Source organism: Sabethes cyaneus, chromosome 2 (assembly GCF_943734655.1).
Source record: "Sabethes cyaneus chromosome 2, idSabCyanKW18_F2, whole genome shotgun sequence".
Classification (NCBI taxonomy): domain Eukaryota; kingdom Metazoa; phylum Arthropoda; class Insecta; order Diptera; family Culicidae; genus Sabethes; species Sabethes cyaneus.
This window is the reverse complement of record NC_071354.1, coordinates 217,513,478-217,532,681: the sequence shown is the minus strand read 5'-3', so window position 1 is coordinate 217,532,681 and position 19,204 is coordinate 217,513,478. Positions and strand designations below refer to the sequence as shown.

Here is a 19,204-nt window from a genome sequence, read left to right as displayed (position 1 = left end):
ATGTAGTGGTTTTGACCGAAACTTAGCTGAATGATCAATTCCGTTCATCGCAGCTGTTCGGTAATGAATTCAATGTTTACCGAAATGATCGCGACTCAACAACGACAGGAAAAACACGAGGAGGAGGTGTGCTGATAGCAGTATCCAACCGTCTCAGTTCTATAGCGTCTTCGGTTAATGTGGACAACAGTATGACTCGACTTCAGTAAGCAAAATTGAAAAGCAGATCAACTCTACGTTAGCTGTGTCCGAAAAGTTACATCCGCATGATTTTCACCTTCTGTTTGGTGATTTCAACCAACCTGCGCTTAAGTGGAAGCGCAGTCAGTCAGGGCATGTCTTTATTGATCCTGTGGAATCTACATTCACCCCCGCCAATTCAGCACTCGTCGACGGAATGGCTATGCTAGATATGAAACAAATGAACTCTGTGACAAACTCATTGAACCGTACTTTGGATTTGATTTTTGTTGATAATAATGCGATTAGTCGATGTGAAGTCCTTCGAGCACCTGAAGCCCTAGTTAGTGTGGATCCATTTCACCCTCCTGTTCTAGTCAATCTTCAATGTCCTACCGTAGTAAGATTCACGAATGCACCTGCTGAAAATGCATTCGATTTTAATAGAGCAAATTTTACTGGTCTGACCCAGTCATTGCAACTAATTGACTGGTCCTGTTTGGAGCATGGCGATGTGAATGAAGCTGTACGTTTTTTTAGCCAAACACTCTTGTCACTCTTTCGTCAATACGTACCTAAACCAAAAGTACGGTTGAAACCGCCATGGTCTAGTCCTCGTCTTCGTGCGCTGAAACGTAAGCGGGCTGCTGCATTGAGAAAGTACAACCAAGCTCGTGATAGTCCTAGCAAGCGTGCATTTATGAATGCCAGCAAGCGGTATAGAAGTTATAACCGCTATCTCTATTCTCGTCACGTACAACGGAAGCAGAATGAACTTAGACAGAATCCGAAGCGGTTTTGGTCGTTCGTAAACGAAAAACGGAATGAAAATGGTTTGCCTGTTCACATGTTTCTCGGAGATTCCTTGTCTAGCTCACCCGAAACTACATGCAATCTCTTTGCTGAGCAGTTCTCAAGCGTCTTCGTCAACGGTGTTTCAAGCCAGCTGACTTCGAAATCCTTGAAGTTCGTTCCTGAAAACATTTGTGATATAAGCCCTACCAGTTTTACTGTGAACGAGGTGATGTCAGCCATGAAGAAGCTAAAATCATCAGCATCGCCAGGTCCTGACGGGATACCTTCTACTGTGTTAAAGGAATGCGCTGCCGCTTTATCGAAACCATTACAACAAATTTTCAACCGATCACTAGTTCAGCAGAAATTTCCCGACAGCTGGAAAAAATCGTATATCTTTCCGGTGTTTAAGAAAGAAAACAAAAGCGACGTTTCAAATTACAGGGGAATCACGTCGCTCTGTGCCTGCTCAAAAGTATTTGAGATCGGTGATTATTTACAGCGTAGTGTCGCGCATTATATCAGTACAGACCAGCATGGATTTTACCCTGGCCGTTCGATCAACACTAATCTTGTCGAGTTCTGCTCTTTCTGTCTCCAGTACATGGAACATGGTGCTCAAATTGACACAGTGTATACCGACATCAAAGCAGCTTTTGATCGCGTTGACCATTCTATACTTCTCGCTAAAGTGCAGCGCTTAGGTGCATCGGAGCCGTTTGTTCACTGGCTCAAATCTTTCCTGTGCGACCGTCATCTTTCTGTAAAGCTTGGCCATACTGAGTCTCAGAGTTTTCAAAGCACATCTGGCGTCCCACAAGGAAGCAACCTTGGACCGCTCCTTTTCTCATTGTACTTTAACGATGTTTGTTCAGCACTTCCTTCAGGGTGTAAAATTGTGTATGCTGATGATCTTAAGCTATTTAAGGTTATCCATTCAGCTGCTGATTGCGAAGACCTGCAAAGGCTCATAAATATTTTTTCGAGTTGGTGCGTCAACAACAGGCTTAACATTAGTGTCGCAAAGTGTTCAGTAGTAAGTTTCACCAGACGGAAATCTCCAATTGAGCATCGTTACCTGATAAACAATCAACCAATTCAACGGGAGTATCTTGTGAAGGATCTGAGAGTTTTTTTGGATGCCAAGCTAACGTTTCAGGTGCACTATAGCCACGCAATCAGTAAAGCGTATCGTAATCTTGGCTTCATCATGCGAGTTGCCAAAGAGTTTCGAGACCCTTATTGCCTGAGAGCACTATATTATGCGTTAGTGCGCTCGATGATGCTGGAAACAGCTGCAGTAGTTTGGAGCCCCTACACCGCAATCTGGTCCAACAGAATTGAGGCCATACAACGAAAATTTATACGGTATTTATACCGTGGGTCAATCCACTCGAACTTCCCCCATACGAAGACCGTTGCAAGCTTCTGGACATGGAAACTTTGGCGAAAAGGAGAAGAGACTTGCGAGCAATGTTTATTGCGAAGTTGCTTTGTGGTGAAATTGATGCTCCGAACATCTTGGCGAAATTAAGCATCACTGCCACATCAAGATTTCTGCGTTCAACAGATTTTCTACGCCTGCCCTATCATCGGACGATGTATGGACAAAACGAACCTATCCGTGCAATGTGTGTTTGTTTTAACAATGTGTATCATCTGTTTGATTTTTCGATAAGTTGTAAAGTTTTTAAGTATCGTTTGCGTAATTTAATGTAAAGTAAATTTATCATGTAGACCAAGTAGTCCGATGATGTTAGGGAATAAATAAATAAATAAATAAATAAAAAAAACTCTCGACAAATTGGTAAGGTATTGACTACTAGAGAATGATGTTCAAAACGATAATAGAGGGTAGATCGATTTTCGAGTTGGAACGGAGAAAGCGTTGCCTGTACTCCATGTACCCACTGTAGTGCTGACACAGTGTTGCATTTAGTACACCTCTTCCATGACTCAGATGCCGGAAGCAGACCACAATTGCGAAAAACTCTTCAAATGACTCAACAACGAGAACATCTCGGATGAACCAACAATCACTGAGAAGAACACGTAGAACATTGAGTTCCGGGACCGGGACGTACTATTGGGGGCTTCATTGCAGTACAGTTACAGAGACTGCATTGACGAACAAATTTCAATAGAATTAACGGGAAACTACTTTTCGTCTACAGTTATTAACTTTTCTTCGAAGAGCCCAATTTCGGAAGAAGTTTTTGGGCCCAAAGGCGGGGTTCTGTTTATAAAAATGTATTTACTGCATTCTTCTTAACACGTGCTAGGGACACGGTTAGATAGACGCATATGGAAAATATTTTCGTAACTGACTTCTCGGGTCTCTCTGGGACGTTTCTGAAAACGATTGCAGTATTAAAATGTATTCTCCGGGACCACTCGCGGACATTCACCTTTGTTATGGCTTCGCTAATAGCAGGAGTTATGCAGGATGATGCAAGCAAAAGTGGCGGCGAACCCTCAATTTATGAAAAACATTGTTGTTATTTTTCATACGTGTCAGAATGTGTTCATCGCACGCGGAAATCTAGTGTGCTATGCGTGAGGTATGAATTCTTACAGTTTTCAGATACTAATTCAACACCCAAAACCATGCGTTTAAAATGAAATTTGCAGCGAAACTAAAAGAGATAGAAGTTTTACGTCAAAGAACGAATTGTAGAACGGTACTAGAACTTTAAATTGGTGAATAACAGTAATCAGTTTTTTCACACATTTTTGGGAGAAATTCGATAAAAACGCCATGAGAAATACTTATTTCAAAGCTTTTTGCTTCTAAAAAGTTACTGAATCTAATGAAGTAGGAGGTTTAAGACCAATTTTCAGAGTAAATTTTTCTCAGCTTCCGAATGAAAGTAACAGAATTCAGCTAGTTAGCATAGTTTTTTGTAAAGCAAAGCCTAGGTGCTCCATTCCGTTATCGAAACCTGGCCTTCTGTTTTTATACGACAGACTTCGCCAGCCAGCTATTAGGGTACAGGACAATTGCAGGGCCAGTTGCTACAATCCTATTGACTCTAACAGCCTCTCCCAGCCGAGATTCGAACATACGACGACTGGCTTATTACGCCAGCATCATACCTCGAGGCCAAGTGGGAGCATAGTTTTTTGTACCAGAGCTTATTTAAGGTAAACAGAACCGAAAGCTGAAAATGTTCAATAACTCTGATAACGATTGAGATTTGGCCAAATCCGTAGAAGCTACCTAACCTAAGCTACCTAACACCCTGTATTTCAGATTTTAGTTCAGTACATTTGTTACATTTGTTTCTGGTTAAATGACGAGTAAAAGCGAGTTTCTCTAAAAATCTCTAAGTCAAGCTTTCCCATCACACGGGGAAGGAAAGTCGATGATCCTAGTCCGTTAAACCTGCTTCGATAGTTCGATGATTGGCATAGTACGAGGCGAACAGACAGCTTGAAAGGTGTTGGATTTAAGAAGCAGTTGTATGGCCACCGAAGACGCGGAGCTCTTGGGTCATTCAGGAAAAATGACCAAAGGTCCGAAAATGCAACAGGCAGCAGACGACCGGAGTTTTGTTACTTCCTATCGAAAACGCAGACGATCAACTATGTCCGATTGTTGAGTCAATTGGATAACGATGACGAGGAGCACCTTATCTGAGTTTTACCTTCCATGCAAGATAACTATATTTATGAATAAAGTAGGATACGGGGATTGTCTTGAAGTCATCAGCTTCTTTCGGGCTTTTAACTAAATATTATTTGCACAGGTGGCCTTTTAGCATGTTCGCTACATGGTCAACCCACTTTAGTCTGCCCTGTTTGGCACGCTTTATTCTATTTTTATTCTATTCGTATAGGTGTAACACCTGAAATATTACATGATTAATTCGCTCGTGTCTCCATTCTTCTAATTTGCATCCAAGAATTATCCGCATAATCGTATACCCAGACTTGGTCACCGCTAAGCTTTATGCTCGGAGGAATGGAAGAATCAGCATTTTATAAAGCGCAAGTTTCGTACGAATCAATTGGTGGCAGAACTCCAGCTAACAACCTAATCCGCAGAAGGGTTTAGATTTACAATCGCTATCTACCTTTTTAACACGCGGTTCACGTTGTTTATGCTTGTCACTAATGACTAGCTCATCTCATTACGGTTAACTGAATCGTACGCCACTGTAAAGTCTGAGAAAAGATGGTAGTGGATGGGCAATTCTCGAAATTTACCGACGATCTGTGACAAGGTCAACATATTATCCGCTTTGTATGGCATCCCAGTCTTAAACCGCACTAGTACTCGTCAGCAATTTTTTCCTAAAATGAATGACATAAAACCCTAGTGAGTAGAAATCAGTAGATACGAAAACCAGAAACGGGACAGAAATATTAAAGCCGATCTACACCACCATCATCGGCATATCTTGCACCAGTTTAAGTAAATTTTATAAAAATTTCAAACGGTGCAGAGCAGCATTATTGCATCTGTTCTACCGAACCATGGAAATCGTTTTAAAAAGTGAAACATTGGTTTTCACTAATCTCTGTTTGGGACGCAGTTAGACGCGATGTCCAACATCTAAACACCCTATTAATTTAAGTACATCGCTGTTGATAACATAAACTGTTCATAGCAATAGTAATCCGGGAACGGAGGAACACTCCCAGGGAAAAGAGCAAATGAAAACCAGATCAATTCACTATAGTTCAGTTGCTAGTGAGAAACTTCCAGATGACGTGCAAAATTTATAGTAAGAGAGCTTATCTTTGTTTAGCCTGATCTCGATATACATAGATAAATAAGAATATAATCTCCTAAAGAATCTATACATAGCACCTACGATTCGTAGGCTACGAAAAATCAGAACACATTTCGGTATGTTTAATTTTGCTAAGCCTAGTATGTGTCTCGGATTTTGTACTTATATAACAAACTGTTTTGTGCTGAAGAGTTGAGATTATTAACTACAGCTTACCGCAGAATCTACACCGCATTAGTCTACAGAACATGAATAAATTAGTCATGACTTTGTTCGGAATCATTATCTTTTGGAATGTTTTCAATAGGTTTTAACAATAAACAAATATTTATCTCTTACAAAGATCAATAATAATAATAAAACTAAGGCTCAGTGAAACTTCTTTGAAGCATTTGATTTTAAATACCGAAATAATAGTTAAAATCCCGCCAAGTTCAGGTTGAGCCAGCCTAAAAACGGAATAAAAACAACCGAACACGTCTTTCTGCTAGCAATCTAATCAAAACTATGTCCTTTTTTGTATATTTAACTCAAGCATGGAAGTTCGGTAGAATGAGTAAGTAAATCTATTTTGGTCAGCAGTTGGTCGCAACTGTGTCAAGAACATCCTTCACATGAGGAACTTTCCTTTTGCAAGACACAAACACATTTCTGTAATAAGCTACACATACGATCAAACGTATTAAGCTTTCGCCCAGTATAGACGACGTGTCGAGGTCAATTTAAATACTATCGAACCCAATTTATTGCGGCAAGGATGGGGAGTTCGCGAGCAGTGCAAGCAGCCTATTAACGTCATAAGCATTCAATTTTCCGGTCTCACACTCGATGCGATGTGACCGCTGCAGCAGCTACTGCTCAGTGTCCAATCTGCGTGTTATGCACTAACATAACAACCGCTAATTACAGGGAAAGGACAGTCCCCGTCAAGCCAAGTGACGCCACCACGGGCCGAAGCCGGTGTTGAAAAGGGACTATTCAACCTAGTTGCCGTTTACCTCAGTACTCTTCTTCGTAGAGAGTATCGGGTGCGGCTTACGATGTGGCACTAACGTGCTCACGTTTTCCGAAAGTTAGGACAAGGTTTTCGAATCACGAATAAATTACTACATCTAGCGTATAAATGCGTTTGAGGTCGACACAAAATTTCCATCAACATGCTGCTAAACAAAGTGTTGATATTATGTCCTTCGATACGTTAAAAATTAAAATTTTCTTCCAAGTAATACAGAAGGATAAATGCGTGATAAAGACGCCATCAAAATCAAAACATTTTAGCGCAAAAACAGTGACGGTATTAAAATCGTCGTCATTTTCGGTTGTTAGGCTGTACTGTACCTATCAACATACGTTACAACAACTGTTCATTTCTCGAAAACGCTACACTGTCTGCGCTAAAACCGCTAAGTGGAAAAGGGATTCGCTATGATGATGGCGATGGCGTAGGCCGAACAGGTAGGACTTGAATTAAATGGAAAGTTGTTCCCTGGTGGCGGCGGCGGCGGTACATTTCGCGGCAACCAACTATATAGGTGATTGTACCTAGCGGCGCGAAACGTATTATTGACGACGATAGAAAATTTCAAGTCGTAGAAATGGAGTCCAATAGAGAGCGTGCGTGGGTGAGAACGGACGCAGACAGACAGTCGGGCGCCTCAGTTACCTGACTGGAAATAAATAATAGTACTTCGGTTCATTTGATTTGTCGTTTATTTTTTGTGTGCCGGGGTGTTTTGGGTGAGGTAAAAAGTGATAGGTCAAAGCTAGTGCTCATTTATTTTCGTTTTCCGACGTTAATAATGAACGAGCTTTTTAAAACATGTTGTTTCAAAAAATAATTGAAATCAGATTGATTTTTGTCATTTTGCAACATTGTTTCAACATTAAATTTTCCACTTTCCACCACCATCGATCGTTAAATTGTGAAGAAAAGCAGGATTCGACAAACAAAAAATAATACGAAACAATTAATTTATTGTAGTCTATCAACATGGTCTGAAAATAGCTTCTGAACTGAATTTCACTCGGGATTTTTTTCTGCAGTTTTAATCGCTTAATTTATACCCGTCATGCACTTAGTCCGCATTATCATAGAGCCAACCGCGTCAGTCAGTCAGTCAGTCAGCTAGTCAGTCAATGTTTGTTCCATTTGTAACAAATTCTTGTTTGCTCGGTGCTGCCACGACCGACCAGCAGAGGCGCATGACTGCCTGCGGGATGGGGATGATGGGCGCGGTGCACCGCACACAGCAAATGGTGACTAACGATTATTAAAAGAGCTTCTTCGCTTTATCAGACATATTGTTTTACATCAACGCAAATAAATAAGGGTCACCCGCCCTCGGTCGACTTGTTGACTAAACAGCTTCCCTTCTACGTTTTTCTTGCCCTCCGCAGAGTTTTGCTGGCAAAACAGCACTTTATTTATCGAGCATTCACGAAGTGCGATGCGATGAGTAATAAAATTATTGTCATTCTGCATTCCAGGCAATTTGCCCGTCGTCAAACTCGAACAATGTTCCGGTGTTGATGTAATTACATAGTTAGAATAGCATTATTAAAACGAATCTATTTTATCCGAAATTGATTGATTGCTTGCTCTGAATTCTAACTCACAAAATACATTAACACCTACATTGTCCCCGCAGCAAACACATCAAATTTGGACTGTAATAGGAATTATTTCCCACGAACTGATAATTCCCCAGCACCCGAACCTGTCACGTTCTTTTCAATTAAATTTTCTTTCCCATAGCAGGTATGTATCGTATCATCCATCATTCGCGGAGATTATCCTTCCGCGTTCATGACCTTTCCTCCGATTCGCTAATTAAATCCTGTGCATTACGGTAGGAACGGGTTCCTATCCTGCCCTACGGGTATGTGTGCTTTCTACTACTGCTTCTACTGTTACTTACCACGCCGCCACCAACCGAATGCAGCAGGATGGATTTGCCTTCCCGCAGCGAGATGAGATCGAAGATGAGAATGTAGGCGACAAGGTAGTTCATCACGATAGCCGCCGCGTCCTGGAATGTCATTTCATCCGGAATTTGATACACGTACTTGGTGGGCACCGCCACCAGCTCGGACCAGGCACGGAACTCCGGCAGCGCCACGACTCGGTCGCCGACCTGTATGTGGAACGAGAGAAAGAGAAAAAAGGATCATGTAAATTAGATTAACTGAAACGATGGATATGGGGTCTGTGAGGTCTAACACTTTAATTATAGCTGCTTGATTTGGTAAATTTCATCCAAATAAGCACCAACGAATGGATGTTCCTTATGAATTTTTGGCTTTTACCTAATATGCCACTGCAACCAGTATAGGAAGGTATGGACATAAGTTAGTCCTTATCAAATTACACGGAACACTTCCAATGAGTCATAATTTATCAGCTCATGCGAAGTTCTGACGCAAGATAGAGAGCAAGAGACGCTGTGGCCATTGGAACGTGACAATACTGCGTAATGAAGAGCGAAAGGAATCCTACACTCTTCCGTAGGCGAGTTGAACTTTCTTTGATAGTACCGTCACATACAAATAAGCAAGGCGTGACGATTGTTCGAAGCTGAGTAGATTTTGTTTTTTTTTGTTCTACCGGAAATGGTGGAAAAGTTTCTGTATTTGAGAGTACAATTTTTTGTTCTACACCTGTAAATTGATTGAAAATAACGTAGAAGAACCTAATAAATATAAAAACACCAATAACGATTTACTCAAAAAACTCCTTTTTTGTCAGATTTTTCATAAAGTTACTTTCAACATGAATTTCCTAATAGTTTTCTAAGTTTGCCAAAGTTAACGTGATCAGCGAAAATTGCAGAAAACATTGCGCTTAGAGATCTGCTCACAAAAACGCAAAAAAAACTGTATTGCAGTTTCATTTTATCGATAATTAATCCTTAGTCAGTTCCACGCCGCATCTAGGCCGAAACTATTGCTTGTTTCTACTCATGCTCTATCGATATTCTACGACTCATACCATGAACAAGAGCCAATATTTGTATCATGGAATCCCCTGATATCCAAATAGTAGAGTATGAATGCCTGTAATCAAAACGTAGGTTGTTGTTGTAGGTGATTGCGTATTATCTAGTGTAATTATATTTTTTCCAGAAACACTTGGCAAGTTTTATTGTGATTTCTTGAGCTTATTATCAAGTAGGTTGAACAAACTTTGAGTTTCATGATAGTATGAAAAGTCGTACAGTACGAGCCGATAAAGTAAACGCTGCTGTAAAGCAAAGCGTTGAGGAAGACCCAATTAAGACTATTCGTCATCGTGCTCAACAATTGGAGCTGGTGTCCATCCACTTTAGGCACAAGATTTTGGTTCTCGGGGTTAAAAAATTCAACTCGTGATAATGATTAAAGTCACACGACCCCCGCACTGTGGTCCAAAGAGGCAAAAACGTAAAACTTTTTTCCTAGCGCCTTTTGCTTTCATTTTAGCAATACAGTAAATATAGAGTAAGGAGGGCGTAAGTGCGATGGGGGTAAAAGTGCGACTCAATGATTTATCAGTGCAGATTCCAAGTAAATTGACTACATTGGCATGGATGGGTTTTGACAGCTTGAATCTATCGTAAACATTTATTCTTTACGAAGAGCGGTCTTGAAGAAATATTCCGTTATACGGAAAATACGATATCAACAGAACGATATTAATTATCGAAAAATTGTAGCAGCGTTTTACATCACTCACATATATTTCAATTTTCGATAACTTGATCAAACCCCGTCAAGCGCCTAGTGGTGCAAAAGTGCGATTCACCGACGGGGCAAAAGTGCGATTCATGGACGAAGAAAAATGCATAGGTAATTATATACAGTTTCAGGCAATGCATTACAGATACTAGAAATGAAAGATCTGCAGGATACTGTGTGTCTACAGTTGCTGGCCGAAGCAAAACCGTGTCCATCCGCTGGTGAAACACAAAATAAACGTTTGATAAAGTTTCGATCTGGCGGAGGCTGCAGTACACCAGCGGAAATTTTCTGAAACTTAGGCTTATACAAATTTGGAAAAAAGTTTATGTCCTGATCTCGAAATATTGTTCAAGGGGGGGGCAAGAAAAAAATAATAACATCAAACCTTCAATAACCAAACAAAGGAGAAGAAACCAGTGCACGCTTTTCCAGATTAATAAAAATTCAATACAAAAAAGTTGTACATTACTTAAATTTTAGTTCAAACCAAAACAACGTTCAAAATTTTTGATTCAAGCACATAAAGTAAGTATTCTGGCATAGGTGAATCAACTTGAAAATAGTGGATTACTACAGGATCACCTTAGAGAGCCATAAACGTGTAACTTGACCTTCATTCGAATTTTGTTTTTTACTTGGGTCACTCGGTTAGCTACCTTGTATTTTAGAATAATTCAAATCTGTCACTTACTAGTTCAGAACTCGGTAACCACGAAATAGTATCGGAATCTAATCTTCTCGTAAAAATGACAATTTAGGTCCCTAAAACTAAAAAATCTTTGACATCAACCTTTTAGTCATATGAATATCAGCCCATTCCTCAGCTGATGCTGGTTCTCAACAATAACGTGTTTATCTTTGATATATTAAGGATACAAACGCACCACTATCAGAAGCGATTGTCATTGTTTGACAGATAGCATTTGTCCAGTCCGGTACTGCACTTTGGATGAAGTGCAGTACTGCGCTGGAGTTGTTTTCCAAATATCAGGGCTTCTAACAGCCCTCTATCGAAGAACCTTGATCTTTAATTGAAAAATGCCGGACATCGGCACAACAGGTGTTCCGAATAGTTTTTTCTGTGCCACAGAATCGACATATATCACCTTGCAGTTTCCCCATAAGCTTCAGATGATAGCGGTTTGGACAATTCCCTGTTATAAGATCAGTATAAATGTTTAGATCTTTCTTCGAAAGCTCTAGGATTTGGCGAACTATTGAAATGTTTGGAGAGATAAACTGTTTCGACTGCCTAGCAATGGAAGTATTATTCCAATTTAATTCCACTTTTGTACATTTCCATACTAAAGCTCAGAAAAAAAGCAATAACACTTAACCTGACTTGATTTGATGTAATGGTCGGGGCTACCGTTGATCCTAATGATAATCACAACATGACAATAGTCAGAAAAGTTTCGAGCAGTTCAATGACATCCTTTCTGCATGCGTTCAATGCATGGTAAAAAATTTTATCTTTAAGTTTTTCGTCCCTTACTTCCAAAATTAGGGTAGGTACATGGACACTACGGAATAAAACGATCAATTTGGAGCCCCGAAAGCACCGAAAACTGATGTTTTAATCTTATCTACTACCTATGACAGCAAATATAGAGCAATTTAGAATATCTCCGTCAAAATTGGTAGCAAATTTCACTAGTACATTGTTTAGTTGATTGATGCCTCAATCTAATTCGGTTCTTTTGAAGCAAGTTGAATTAAAATGGAACAACATTTAAAGTAAATCGAGCCAGAAGTCTAATTCCAAGCACCCCAATTTTCGGCGTCGGAACTTAAAGGTTAAGCACAATAGACGCCTGCGACCTGTAGCAGGAATCAGAAAGCATAGATGGTGGACCATCTTCAGGTCGACGCAATCTATACGGATTTATCAGCAGCTTTCGACAAAATAAATCATCAGATCGCCGTCTCGAAACTTCAGAGGCTTGGATTAAGTGCAATATCCTTAACTGGTTTGAATCATATCTTACCGGTAGGACTATGTCCGTTAAAATTGGAAATACTATTTCTCTACCTTTTTCTGTCACATCTGGTGTGCCACAAGGAACTCATCTAGGTCCTTACATTTTTCTGCTGTATCTTAATGACATTCATCTTACCCTTAAATGCATGAAATTATCGTATGCCGATGACTTCAAACTCTTCTCCATAATTAAGAATATCTCGGACACCCAATTTTTACAATCGCAGTTGGAGATCTTTGCTGATTGGTGCAATATCAACAGAAGGGTGTTAAATGCTTCAAAGTGCTCTTGTATCTCCTTTACACGCAAACGATCAGTCGTATCATTTGATTATAAAATCTCGGACATTGTTCTTACGCGGGAAAACGTTGTAAAAGACTTAGGAGTTTTATTAGATTCCAAATTGACATTTAAGGATCACATAGCTTTTATCTGTTCTAAAGCGTCTAAAAATCTTGGTTTGTTATTCAGAGTCACTAAACAGTTTACGAGCATTCCATGTTTAAAAATTTTGTACTGTTCTTTAGTGCGATCTGTACTAGAATACGCTTCAAATGTATGGGCACCATACTATCAAAATAGCATTCAACGGATTGAGGCCATTCAACGTAAATTTGTGCGTTTCGCCCTACGACTTCTACCTTGGAATGACGGATTATGAAGATCGGTGTAACCTTATTAGTCTTGATACCTTGGTACTACGGCGTGAGGTTGCCAAGGCTACCTTTATCTTCGATATCCTAACAACATATATTGACTGCCCCGACATTCTGCAACAGCTGAACATAAACATCCGCCGTAGAACTCTTCGATCCCATGCTTTTCTCTACCTGCCTGTCTCACGTACCAACTACGGTAGAAACGAGCCTCTCAGTAGCATGTGTCGTGTTTTTAATCAATGTTACAATGTGTTTAATTTTAATTTATCTCGTACCGTTTTAAAAGAAAAAATTCGTCGTGCCTTGAAATAAATGTAACTATTGTTAATCATGTTATAAGTAAATTATTACTCCTAAGCTCAAACTTTTGTTCAATTAGTATTTAATGCAATGTATTTCTAGTTTTAAGTGTTAAAAAAGCTATGTATCATTTGGTGGAAACTGTTGATACAAAAAGATAGGAGGTTTTGTGCCTACTGGAGAAGGAATGTCAAAGCTGTTCCACTCCAGCGGGCTTTTCCCTTCTCAAATAAATAAATAAATAAATAAATGGTGTAGGATAGTTGATCGAGACTCACGGGATAATTACTTCAACTTTGCCCGAATTGGGTAATTTAGAGATGTAAACCTGTGGAATTGTAAAAATCTGCTTACCGTTAAAGAATGCAACATTATTGCACTTTATTTTTTTGCCCCTTCAAATTTCAAAAATTTTTGAAGGGGGGGGGGGGTGACATAAACTTTTTTCCATATTTGTATAAGCCTTACTGCAGATTAAAGATATTATGGTTTTGTTAGCTACTGCTGTGCCAATTTCATGGATTCCAGCTTCGTTTGGCCCCACAAGTGCGATTCAGCACTTGATCAGAAAAATGAATAATTTATTTTGCATAACACTATTACCGCAGATGATTTATAGTTGAATGTGAAGATATTAAGTTATTGTATCAATACAAAATGTATTTTACCGTTGCGCTTCTTTATATCTCAAGAAAATTGGTGACAACTTGAAACGTTGCACTTATGCCCCGCACTACTCTACAGTAAACAGTAAATACCATGCGATACAAAACTTTTGAATATCCCCCACAATCTGAAAGTGTTGAAAATGTCATAGCGTTAAGAGATAGAGGCATAATTTCTTCGGCAAAGTTGTAGGAAATGTAAAAAACAAGCAGTTTTGCAGGAGAAACAGGCATTGTATCTTCATCGGGTGCGGAATTATACAGAATTTCCTTTTTTTTTGTTTATAGGAGACTAGACTTCTGCGACCAGCATTTAGATCTATTGTGGTAGGTACAGAATTTCCTTTGAAAGTTCCTTAAAAAATAATTTTTCACCCTCAGCTTTCGTTAGTTGCGTTTTACAAAACTATCTTCCTCTAATCAGTTTTCAAAGCACTAAAATATATTTTTGCTGAAAACTGCTAAGCTGTAGCACCTTTCGTTATAAATCGCATATTCAAGTTTTATTATTGCTTAACTGTACGGGTCTGTAGGGTAGAATAGGGCAAGGGGAGATGTGAACTTAGTGCTTCGCCTTGAAGCTTACGTTAAGTACCACAAAGCTGTATAGGTGCCGCTCATTCCAACCAACCCGTATTAGAGTAAAGCAAGCATATGTATTGTGTTTAGCGTACGCGAACACTGTTAAACCACTTTTTGTGTTTTGAGATAAAGGCATGGTTTCTTCTAATATTTTTTTGAAACGATGATTCTACAATTGATGAAGGGACGGTAAGGGAAAGTAATGAAGAAGGATTTTTTTTTCGGGAATGAAGGGGAAGGGTGGAAAGGAAGGGGGGGGAGGGTAGGTAGCTATGCTTAACAAGTTGTCGTTGTGACTTCTATCTTTTGTCCAATGCTGGAAGGTGCATGGGTCGAACCAAGCTGTAATCAGAGATTATAACCGGATTTGAACCCACAACACCTGCCAGGGCGTGTGGGTCCAAACCTATTCTTGCTTTTCATATATGTTATTTTCCATGCGGTACTTAGTTTTTTACTCAGGCTCAAGAATTTTTTTTCCTCAATTTTTAAACCCAGTTTTAAAATCAATTGTCTGTAGGCTCTACAGCCCCCCCCCCTTCAGTTGCCCAACACCGGAAGGACAAAAACTTTAAAAATATTTGTACTGGCCCAACAACAACATCATAATATCAAAACCTTTAATGTAACTTGGTACGGCGTTTGGTGTGAAGATATTCTCACTGTCTGTCCTGCAAAGCTGATCATACAGTGACTATTATGGCGATTTAATATAGGCAGATCAAGATGGCGGCCGCCAATATAGGAATAAAAGTTATTCGAAATCAAATATATTCGCGTTCGATGTCTGGTCGGAGCAGAACAAAAAATAATGACAAGTCTCATTTTTTAATTCTTAGGTAGGATTATTTATTGGCTGCATAAAGGCTGATGAGACGTTGATTAAGTGGTTAGAAACGAATTGCAAAGCTATCTCACATTCTAAAAATAGAATGGACAGCATTACGCAAGACCGGGTATTTAAAATCACGGAAAAAATTCTGTTAAGCTTCAATTAAGCTTCGAAAGCAGCCATTAAATACCCAAAAGCAGGATAAAATCATTAGATTTGTATGTTTAGGAGCTGAATAAAGGTTTTCATAGCTATTAACAAACGTTCGTCCGGATAAAGGCTGAATAGCATCAACTTTAAAAGTGTTTGATCGGCCTAAAAGTGTTACTTTAGTATTGCTAAAACAAAAGCAAAATATGCTAAAGGAAAAATCTGTGCCCATTTGGACCATAGTGGCCTTGACACACCGTGTATTCATTGAATAGGCTCAAACTCAAATTAAAGTGAATAGGAACAATTGCCCCATTTAAGTAAAGTTTCCTTTCCTTCCCGGAACCATTTTCGAAGCGAACCATTTTTGATACAAATATTGAATACACTTAGCGTGGAGGAGGTGAGGTTTCAACAACATGATGCAACATGCCATTTATTGAAAGAAACTTTCGTGGAACGAAGAGTTTTGCGAAATGGACCCGTAAATTGACCTGTAAGATTATGCTATTCAAAATCGCTGGACTATTTTTCGTGGGGTTATGTCAAGTTTGGATCTCATCGATTGGGTGTAAATGACTAACACCTTAGAAGACAAGATTCCCCACGTAATCACTGCCAGCTGCCGGAAACTGTACTCCAATAAAAATAGCGACGAATTTACAATATCGTGGAATAAAGAAAGTTATCACAAAAAAGATTTTTCGACTGAATCGCTTAGAAAATTTCCCAATATTTTATCAAAATCGTCAAAATTGAAGAATCATGAAATTTCAATAGGACTTTGCATGATACATTTCAAGTAGTGTAGAAACCAATATCAGATTCGGAATTTTCAACCTAAAAATACGGCATACGAACTGCCTTACTGCCGTACAGCACTCAATTTCGAATCATTTGCTAGATATATATATGTACATATAGAAATTGTCAAATAAATAAATTGAAAATGGGCTTTGAAAAATGTTACCCTTCAGGCGGAAATCCGTATCTCCTTGATTGCAAATCAGGGCACGGGATTCTCTACATCACCGCAAAGTAAACTCTCGTCGTGTCAGTACCTATATAACTGTGCTTGACAAAAATACAATCCCTTGGGGTAAGAGCATGAACTGTTTGACGATCATAACAAGTGATATTTTTCATGAAACATTTTCATTTTTTACTATTATTACAGCCAATATTAGGCCGTATGAATAAAACAGTTTGCTTTGCTTTGCTTTGCTAAATCTTATGGGAGCATTTACTCTAGCTCTTTTATTCATACGGTCTATTGTCATCAACCGAAAATGTAAAAAAAGTCTTATTGTTAGTCAGAATTTTTCTTAGTTTAGACCAAAAATTCGCGAGGAATATTTTCTCTCAAGTTTAGTAAATTGCTAATAGAAGAATACTACTTATGCTAAAATTTCGGTGTAAGATGTGAACAAAAAATAATTTCTGAAATTGAAAGTTTAAAAAATTTTCATGCGACATCGATAATCAAACATCGATTAATTTTGAAATATTTGAAGAGATTTTTAATTGAACTAATAGTTTCACTCAAAATGTAGTTCGCTGCTGATTGCGAATTTTACTAGAAAAAATCACAGCGATGAAGGTCTTTGAATTGAATAGAAATAGGATAGGTCAATAGGAACAATTGCCCGATTTGGAGTAGAGCCAAGCTATTGCCACCTAATTTTGATGGATTTTATCCAAATGTGGACATAATCCCATATGTGAAACTTGAAACCGAATTATGAACGATCTAAAGAAACTTTAACTTTTGTCATAATTTAGTCTAATCTTCATGCGTCCTAATATTTAAACTAATAAACTTTTAATTAGAATAAATAACCCCTTATTTATATTGCATGCCTGTTTCCCTCCTGAAAGCTTACCTTGAATCCTTCCACTTCCTCACCGACCGCCTCGATTTCTCCGGCGCACTCGAATCCGAGGATGGTTGGTGTTTTTGGTGGTGAATCGATTGCACCGAGGCGTACCATCAAGTCCTGGAAGTTGAGACCGCTGTGAATGAAATAAGACAGAGATAAATAAAAACCAACGTTAGAAGAAATGCCATTTGGGAAAGTACATACCATACCATGGTACATCATGGTACAGTGTGGGTTCGTGACAAGTTCGCTCGTTTAGCTTTGAGTGCCATTGCGGAGAAGAAAATTTAAATGCAACATAAAATATTTCAAATGTGTTTGCTTTTGGTTTCGGTGATGGCCTTACCTTGTAGTTCTGACACCGAACCCGGAGGGTTCGGGATGCACGACAAGAGCATCCCGGAGTTTTACTTCCCCAACGTGACAGAAAGCATATGGTAAATGGTTTCCAATTTATATTCCACACATAATTAAGAAAATTTCTCCACTTTTGGGTACTGGAAAGTCGACCCGCTGAAGGGTGGCCTTTGAAGCAGTTCAACATTCGGTACCAACCGGCAGACATAATACCGACCGACCAACCGACAGACAGACGGACGAAACGTGATGCCAACACCGCCGCGCCGGAGAGGCAGCAAACTAACGGGGAAGGAAAAACTTTTCAACAAGGCACATGCACTTGACAACGAAATGAGAGCAAGGCAGCGTCGGTGCAGCGCAGCATCGCGCGACGAATTGTCTCGTTTTCTGGGAAAATTACGTGCAGTTTGCAGCTGATGAAAAGACGGTTCGAAGCGTTGCCAACCTGACTAGAATGTCTCGTTAGAGATGCAAATAATAAAATTCGAAAATACCGTAGCATGATAATTCATTTTCAAACTTTTCAACTGGTTTTTGTAAAACTGTAAAGAATGGTGGCGAGAATATCTTGCATCACAATTAATCTTGATAAGAATTGCTGAGATTCAAAGTGCTCAGTTTTTAATGATCTCAGAGACTTACCAATGGCAATTAAAATTACGGCTCCATGTTCTAGTTTACTCTAGTTTAAGTCCAGTAATATAGTTCAAGCAACATACTAGTGAAATATACAGTTAGTTAGTATCAACTAGAAAATGATGAATGGATGCCTTTAAAAACATTCCAGTGTACCACACCATGTGCCATGTCCTCGATAAATTACAACACCCACAAAACAAATCAATCGGCAACAGTCTTCTACAGCCGGAGCACTGTGGCACTTGCGACCAACATGTACGTTTACTGTACTACTGTCAATTGCACATGCAGCGACGTGTAGCGCCTTCGCGCATATACACAAACACAGGCAGCACAGCCCCTTAAGAAGGCTAGCAGTAAGCAGCATGTACCATGTTTTTAAATTGTTCCGAGTAGAAATCATACTGCACACAGCATCCTACCGTCTGGAAGAGATGAATGGATGAACTATGTTTTTCAAGTTTTCCCTGTTACGTACTTCCCATCAGTTTTCAGAACAAACTGCAGATCAGCCTGACAGCAGGAGTGTAAGTATATGATGCTCGAGGAGAAAACGAGAAAGGAAATGACCTCATCATTGTCAAGAGCAAAGTCCATACATGCTGGCTGCTGCTGCTGCTGCTGACGTTGTTCGGTACCGCATCCGCACTGTGGTACTGTTGTTGCATGATTTACTCCCGGTCGTGTTGGCCCAAAATAATCTAAACTGTTTTCAAATTAGTCAG

At 39.4% G+C, this 19,204-nt stretch overlaps 1 protein-coding gene across 3 annotated transcripts in view; it reads right to left on the bottom strand.

The window, feature by feature from the left end:
- LOC128733516 (synaptic vesicle membrane protein VAT-1 homolog-like) overlaps positions 1 to 19,204 on the bottom strand; it is a 99,833-nt gene that overhangs the window by 5,677 nt on the left and 74,952 nt on the right. For all 3 annotated transcript variants that reach the window (XM_053827162.1, XM_053827161.1, XM_053827163.1), the window contains exons 4-5: positions 17,484 to 17,613; positions 8,633 to 8,848 (exon numbers count right to left, since the gene is read on the bottom strand). In XM_053827162.1, coding sequence (XP_053683137.1) covers positions 8,633 to 8,848; positions 17,484 to 17,613 — 346 coding nt within the window. The remainder of the gene's footprint in view (positions 1 to 8,632; positions 8,849 to 17,483; positions 17,614 to 19,204) is intronic.